At 36.4% G+C, this 7,290-nt stretch overlaps 2 protein-coding genes across 2 annotated transcripts; both read left to right on the forward strand.

Moving 5' to 3' along the window:
* The first annotated feature begins 2,299 nt into the window (after nucleotides 1-2,299).
* LOC108216274 (glyoxylase I 4) lies at nucleotides 2,300-3,714 on the forward strand. The gene is made up of 3 exons (XM_017388986.2): nucleotides 2,300-2,696; nucleotides 2,809-2,914; nucleotides 3,191-3,714. The coding sequence occupies exons 1-3, from the start codon at nucleotides 2,542-2,544 to the stop codon at nucleotides 3,467-3,469; spliced, it is 540 nt and encodes a 179-aa protein (XP_017244475.1). The 5' UTR covers nucleotides 2,300-2,541; the 3' UTR covers nucleotides 3,470-3,714.
* Nucleotides 3,715-5,643: 1,929 nt separating this feature from the next.
* LOC108218677 (uncharacterized) lies at nucleotides 5,644-7,267 on the forward strand. The gene is made up of 2 exons (XM_017391726.2): nucleotides 5,644-6,611; nucleotides 6,731-7,267. The coding sequence occupies exons 1-2, from the start codon at nucleotides 5,898-5,900 to the stop codon at nucleotides 7,025-7,027; spliced, it is 1,011 nt and encodes a 336-aa protein (XP_017247215.1). The 5' UTR covers nucleotides 5,644-5,897; the 3' UTR covers nucleotides 7,028-7,267.
* The last annotated feature ends 23 nt before the right edge of the window (nucleotides 7,268-7,290 follow it).

The following is a 7,290-nucleotide window of genomic DNA, read 5'->3' on the forward strand; positions in this document are numbered from 1 at the left end:
TACCATTGGCCATGGGGTAATCTTCCAACGGTATCCTACTGGGAATGGGATGGTGACTGACTGGTGCATGTATGATGCATGTTCATCTCCTCGCCAACAATTGCTCATATTATTCCATCCACGACTAAGAAAATTAAAGATCGGAAGCTAACATGTAGTATTAGTTTAGGATTTGGTAGCTTGTAATTTGTAAAATCCGACTAAAATGTACAAGATTTTGGAGGATTTGCGGAAAATCTTCCTTAATCGGTGAGACTCCACATCAATTCTACGAGATTTTATATCAATCATTTTCAATTCATTAAAATTTGCATATTTTCCTAAATTCATTAAAATATTTAACAATCTGAACCGAATACACCCGCTTAATATCTTGCTCCAACAAGGCCAGTGGAGAAAGTATAAAACTACTGGTGAAATTCTGGAAGCCTATTTTCAAAGAAGCAGTATTCTTTTCCAGTTGCAGCTACTGCGACCTCTCCGCTAAAAACAAGTTAGCTTATTATAAGTCTGAATCTAAACTACACCACTCACCACACTTGCCTAACTACTACTACACTTCTGTCATCTAACCACTACAAGCCCTGAGGTTCTTCGCAGAATGTATATTTTTGAGAAATGATCAATTGTTAGCTAAAGTTCAATTCCATGTTTGGGAATTAGCGGTTAGCGGTTAGCTGTTAGCGGATTGAATTGGATGTTTTGACTAGCCGATTGAATTAAATGTTTTGACCAGTGGATTGAATTAGTAGTTTCTTGTAAAACCATTTGGTAAATAGCTGATTGATTAGTTTTTTCTGACATAAACCAAAATCTCTAAACCAAAAAATTCCTCAAAGTAGCTTTTTCAAAATTGGCTTTTGATCCAAACCTCTAATTCAATCCGCTAACTACCAAACACTAATATTAGCGGATTCTAATGCCCAAAACCCCTAACTTCCTGCCTAAATCTTCTTGTGCAAGTCATGATCAACAATCTCAGCTTCTCTTTAATCATTGTACTTAATAATATTAATAACCTATCATTATCATGATGTTCTTTTTTTCTTGACAACTATTTTCTATTTACATCATGATGTTACTCCTTCACTATAACCATATTTATAATACTACTGCTGTGCTGTAGAATATGACTGAGCTTTGTAGATATATACCAAGGATGCATTTTATAGTTCCAGGTCAATTTTATTAACCCCAAAGTACAATTTCTTGCAAATTGCTGTTTTTATATTCATGAATTCGATCATTTGCTGCACATAACTCCTACCCATCACATGCGCAATTTATATAATGTATGCGGGTTGGAAGCATTAGGTGTCGAAAAGAGAACAACTAAAACAATAATTCAGTTCCTTGAATATATAATGCAAGAACAGAAGAAGTTTGGAAACGTGTAAATTTATTTATTTGAAGTCAACTGTAAGTGTTACTTGATCATTCTTTTTCTATTGAATAGAGCCTGTTTTTTGACAGCTCAATATAAGATATGAAAGTATTCAGTGGAGACGCTGAAATGATATGCAGAATCCAGAAGCGCTCTGCAATTGAATAACCTGAAATGAAATCTCCGGTTGAGACGCAAACAAGTGTTAAAGTACCAGGTTAGTAGATGTTATTTAATATTTATACGTAACAATGAGTATTATAATGAAGTTTTGTCTGGAACATGTTCGACCATTAAGCTAACAAACCGAACCTAATCACACTGGGATCGTGATAAACTGATCCATCCTCATATTATATCTTAAGAACCCCACATGGAGCTGTAGATTAAGTATATACAGTGACTTCATACGGATTTTAAATTATTGGACTGATCATGAGGCATTGCAATACACATCTGTAATGAAAACGATTGTTGATCTACTAATGTAGTTTATTCAGTCTATTTGTTTTCATATTTATATACATTAAAGTACTTGAGTAGGCTTTTGGGATCGAATCCGAGACATATTATTAGTATGTAGAAAACTGATCCTCGCTTGAACTTTATACGACAAAGTCTTTCAGAATCATCATAATCAGGGATAGTAGTTAGTTAAGTAGCCAAGCTGCCGGACCACTGAATAAAAGATGGTACCTGATATATATAGATCACAGAAAACTGATTGTCCTGCCTAATTTAGGTAATAGTTGGAATTTTTTAGCCTCTGATGTATATATGAAACAAATCCAGCCTTACTAATCTGAATCCTTTTAGCTGAATATATTTCTCAAGAATTTGTTTTTTTGCAATCATTATTTCCTGATGTCATAGTACATGTATATTTTAATACATAGCTTCCAGATTAGAATTTTCATTTGATAATGGTGCAGTAAACGTGGGTTTACGTGCATCGGCTGTGCAATACATAGTTGTTCTTCTCAAAGGACATTAGTATATAATCAAGAAAATTTTATACAATTTGTCTTTTCTGCGCCAACTCTGGCTATAAATATGAAGGTGCCATGTTCTGTAATGAACACCTACCTGTGAATCTCTCTCTCTCTCTCTCTCATTGCATTTTTTCTTGAGTCAAATTCTTAAAGCTGATTTGGAAGATGAAAGAGAACAGGGGAAATCCTTTACAATTGAAATCTCTGAACCATATCTCTGTAGTCTGTAGATCAGTTTCAGAATCCCTTGACTTCTACCAGAATGTTCTTGGTTTCTTTCCTATCCGACGGCCTGGATCATTCAATTTTGACGGAGCTTGGTACATTTATACGTTATCCTTTTGAACTGAAATTACATTCTGAGTTTATGCATATGTTTATAGTTTGTTTTAAATTTTTACACATGCTAAAAATTTGCATTTGTGTTTGCAGGTTGTTCAATTACAGTATTGGCATTCATCTGTTGCAATCTGAAGACCCCGGGAGGATGCCCAAGACCAGCCCTATAAATCCCAAAGACAATCACATCTCCTTCCAAGTATATACTCCTATCATACTTGATCAAACATAGACCGATTCAACTAAAATTTGAAACTAAACATAAGTGAGCTTGTCTTAAGTCGGAAAATGAATATTTAAATACAGAAAGAAATGGATTAACATTAAGGTTTATAATCATTTCTAGCTTAAGGCCTAGTATTTACCAATAACTGAACATTGATAGTTAAACTTTCAAGGAGACAGAGTATGTACTAAGGTGTGAGTATATATATTCATCTAGCTTATATTTAAAGTAATTAATTTTCTTATGCAGTGCGAAAGCATGTCGGCTGTTGAGAAAAAACTGACAGAAATGAAGATAGAGTACGTGAAGGCAAGGGTTGAAGAAGGTGGAGTTTACGTAGATCAACTCTTTTTCCATGATCCAGACGGTCTAATGATTGAAATCTGTAACTGCGACAACATACCAGTCGTACCCCTAGCTGGAGAATCCCTCCGTATGTGCTCTCTTGTTAGCTGTAGTGTGCAACAGAAGCAGCTACTTGATACTATCTCAGCACTTCATATTGAAGATGACCATTTCTTGCCTTAAATCCTAGTCGGATCATTATTGGCGATTAAGCAATCAACATCAGTATCATTATTGTATTAATTTTGTTAATCTGTATCTGTGAGCTGTGACATTACGTAGAGTTTTTACGTGAAAGAGAGAGGACAAGTTGGCAAATTTGATTTACCAATTTGTGAGATCATGTGCTTTATTTTAGTATTATTTTGTTTTTGTTGTTGTTCGATCATGCTTAGTTATTATATATCAATGATATTACGTTTCTGTAACTCGGCTTCCTTGTGGATAAAGACGTTCTTGCTTACTGATCCGCTTAAAATTGTAAGTAACTTAACAGCCCAATCGGATAATACTATTGTTTTGTTTACATGATGTTCGTTTTCTCTGAAAGCGCGAAAAGCATTGGATTATCTTCGTTAACTAACAACAGTAAATCGGACCTCGGAGCAATAATATCCTCAATAACAGAGTAATCAGAAATGAGATTGCATCCCAAGCTATCAGCTAGATACTTGAAGGAACTTCATCTATGGAGGAGAAATGCGTTACTGTTCTAGTACGAGTCTGCACTCTGAATATCACAGAGCTCAGTTCCGAAGTGGTATAAGATTTTCTTTTCGGTGGATAACATGTCTAATTATTAGGAAAAAAAGAAGACCTGAGAGCAGGAAAGGAAAGCTTCGAATAAACCACGGTTTTTTAAATTAGTCGAACCGAAACCGTAAACCTCATTTCGGTTTCGATTTGGATCGGATTAATATCGGATTGGTTTATGCGGATTTTGCGATTTAAACCGGACCGTGATCACCCTACTAGAAATTACAGGTAACAATATATTTTTAACAAAAATGACAAGAAGAAAGCCTCGACCAAGTCAGTCTAAATACAATGCTAGCATGTCAGACTCCGAAAGTGCCTAATATTTGATCAATGAACAATACTGACAGATACATCACAAATCACAAGTTTACAAGCGAGAATGCATACAAATTGTTTCAATCAATAAGTTAGAAGCACTCGGATCCAAATGGGTCACTGCATCTTTAGTACATATAAAGACCGGAGGACAACATCTCCCATGCCATTTGTCTATCTCCGATTGTTATAAAAATTCGCATTATTGCTGTAGAAATTTCTTCATGACAGAACTAAACACTAAGTTCTAATTATATTGCTTCAAATGTCATAATCATTCTTACAAGTCTCGCTTGCATCGAGTGTATTAATAATTACATATCAGTATTCGAGTATGCGATATTCGATAACCATGCCAAAATCCTCAGTGAGGCACTGAACTGTTGCAATATTAGTTTTCCGCTAATTTTTTAAAAAAAGAGCGGTGCTAGGGACCTGAAATGATTCATGAATGTCAAGTGACGTGATTTAATTTTATTGGAACAACTTTTGGGGTGTCTAGCACTTTCCTTGTAGAATTCGAACATCAATTTATATTAATAATTCTAGTAAAATCTTGTGCAACCCATTAAGTTATTTTGGGGATGACAGGCACTTGATGTCAAGGAGGTATCTATTTATGTGCAGTAATGCAGGGTGGGGAAAATAAAAATCAATCAAGAAAGCAAGTGGTTGCGGAATATAAAAGATATTCAGAAACAATAGATATGTAAGAAGGTTATTCTCTGACTACCAACCAAGAACTCTACCATGTGCCCCATTTGTCTTCTTCCACAAGGTTGGAATTCTGAAAGATGGTGATAAATGCTGTCTTACATTATTATGTTTCTGTTTTGATAGTTGGAGTATTCAACGGTAGGCATTAAAGCAACCAAAAAAGTGATAGCAGTGTGCAGCTGATGATCATGTTGTAGATTCCCCAAATATTACATGATTGAACATTCGGAGGTGTTTGGTTCATGGTTTATTAGCCCGGTTAACAAAAATCAAAATGTCAAACTCATGTGTTGGAGTTTGGATTAGTAATTTCGTGACATGAAATAGAAATCCTAAATATCACTTAGAGGGTAAATTATTACTTACATTCTTATCTTAGGATACTCATTCTCGTACCTTTCATTCTTATTACCGATTCTCATTCTCACTTACGGTACAAACGGCCCCTCTGTGTTGCCTACATACAATATTTTTGTTTATCACTTTATCTTATTTTTTGGTATTTTGGCTTTTTGTTTCTTCTGTAGAATGTTGGACAAAAGTACACTGTTATATAAGTAATCAGATCTTTTCCAAATTATAGAGTATACTCACTAAGCTCAGTATTTATTCAGTTCTCATCAAGATTTTAAAGTGGGAAATCACCCATTTTGAGGTGCTTTGGCTCCAGAAAAGAATATTGAGCTGCCAGCCTGCCACAGATGGGTTTGAGGGCCAAATACTCCTGAAGAAATTGTATGCAGAGGTCTCGAGCTTACTGAATAAGGCCACTGTTGGAAGAAGGCGAGTCAAGTGTTTAAATAATTTGTGTATCGTCTCGATGCAGAATTACTGGCTACACAAGTCACTAGGGATGTTTGATGGAGTAATGAGAAGCTCCTTCAACACCCTAAACTGCCCGCAAGTCCATGTAAGGAACGTAAACAAGAGAAGAGCTCTTCGCAAGACGAGAACAGACTCGTCTCTGGCTATACAAGTTTCTTCTACAGTGTTACAAACTGAAGAAGGCGGAGAATCCACAAAATTAAGTCAGGTTCCAGGTTCATTCTTGTCAGGAGAAAGATGCAGGATTCCAGTTGGTATCATTGGTGGAGTATCTGTGGTATCAACTCTCATCTTTTTGGAAAAGCTTGTTTGGTGGAGTTCAAGAAGTGGGGGTGAATCAGCCTCATTTATTGTCTGCAATGATCCCGCGATCACCAGACTTCGTCATCCCTCCACGGATTCTGACCAAAAAGGAATTGATCACTATGACCGTTACTCTGTCATTGAGAATTTGAGACAAAAAAGGGTGTTCCTCGAGCAATCAGGAGTGCGTTGTATTGTTATGCCATGCCATGTTTCGCATTTGTGGCACAGAGAGGTGTCACTAGGATGTTCCGTGCCTTTTCTTAATATAGGAGACTGTGTTGCCCGGGAGCTCAAAGAAGCTAAGTTTAGACCACTTGAAGCTGGGAGTTGTGTCCAAATCGGGGTCCTGGCAAATAGCTCAAGTTCAACAGCAGCCTTCTACAAGAAAAAACTACAGAGCCAGGTATGTTTCTTAACGTATGAAAATCTCAAACCTTTCGACAGACATAACACATGACATGTTATTGTGTAACTAGAAATGTTTCTCCAACTCATACAGAGAACACGTGTTTTTTGGGACAGGGATTTGAGGTTGTGTTACCAGACAATCCAACAATGGAGCACGCAGTGCTCCCAGCAATAGAAGCATTACAGAAGAAAGACGTCGAAGGAGCACAGAATCTGTTAAGAATTGCAATCCACTTACTTTTAATGAGCGCGGTGAACACCATAATCCTTGCTGCTGATGAGCTGAGAAATATTTTGCCGCCTAATGATCCACTTCTCAAGAGATGCGTCGACCCTATGGATGCTTTGGTGCGATCAACTATAAGCCGGGGAAGGACTTCTCAGAAAGCTGTATATCACAAGAAAAACTAATGTAAAAATCAAGAAATCAAGATTCACGAACGATAAGTAGCATTGCCTATGTTCAGATCACCTGCACCTCTTCCTGTGTTTCGTTGTCTGATGACCCGAAGAAACAACACAATTGCGCAGATAATGAACGTCTGTCAATATAGATTAGCATCTCTTCTTGTTTAAGAATCCCCCTGTTATATAAATGTAATATATATTGGCACAATAACTTATCCAGGCTAATGAATACTCATTATAACATATCTACCTAAATAAAACTGATA

The sequence above is a fragment of the Daucus carota genome, chromosome 4 (assembly GCF_001625215.2).
Source record: "Daucus carota subsp. sativus chromosome 4, DH1 v3.0, whole genome shotgun sequence".
Lineage (NCBI taxonomy): Eukaryota > Viridiplantae > Streptophyta > Magnoliopsida > Apiales > Apiaceae > Daucus > Daucus carota.

What these genes read in the sequence shown, in the direction of transcription:
- LOC108218677 (XM_017391726.2), top strand. Translation starts at nt 5,898, where the DNA reads ATGCAGAATTACTGGCTACACAAGTCACTAGGGATGTTTGATGGAGTA. An exon ending in AGAAAAAACTACAGAGCCAG is followed by an intron (nt 6,612 to 6,730) that starts GTATGTTTCTTA and finishes TTTTTGGGACAG; the next exon opens with GGATTTGAGGTTGTGTTACC.
- LOC108216274 (XM_017388986.2), top strand. Translation starts at nt 2,542, where the DNA reads ATGAAAGAGAACAGGGGAAATCCTTTACAATTGAAATCTCTGAACCAT. An exon ending in TTCAATTTTGACGGAGCTTG is followed by an intron (nt 2,697 to 2,808) that starts GTACATTTATAC and finishes TTGTGTTTGCAG; the next exon opens with GTTGTTCAATTACAGTATTG. An exon ending in ACAATCACATCTCCTTCCAA is followed by an intron (nt 2,915 to 3,190) that starts GTATATACTCCT and finishes TTTCTTATGCAG; the next exon opens with TGCGAAAGCATGTCGGCTGT.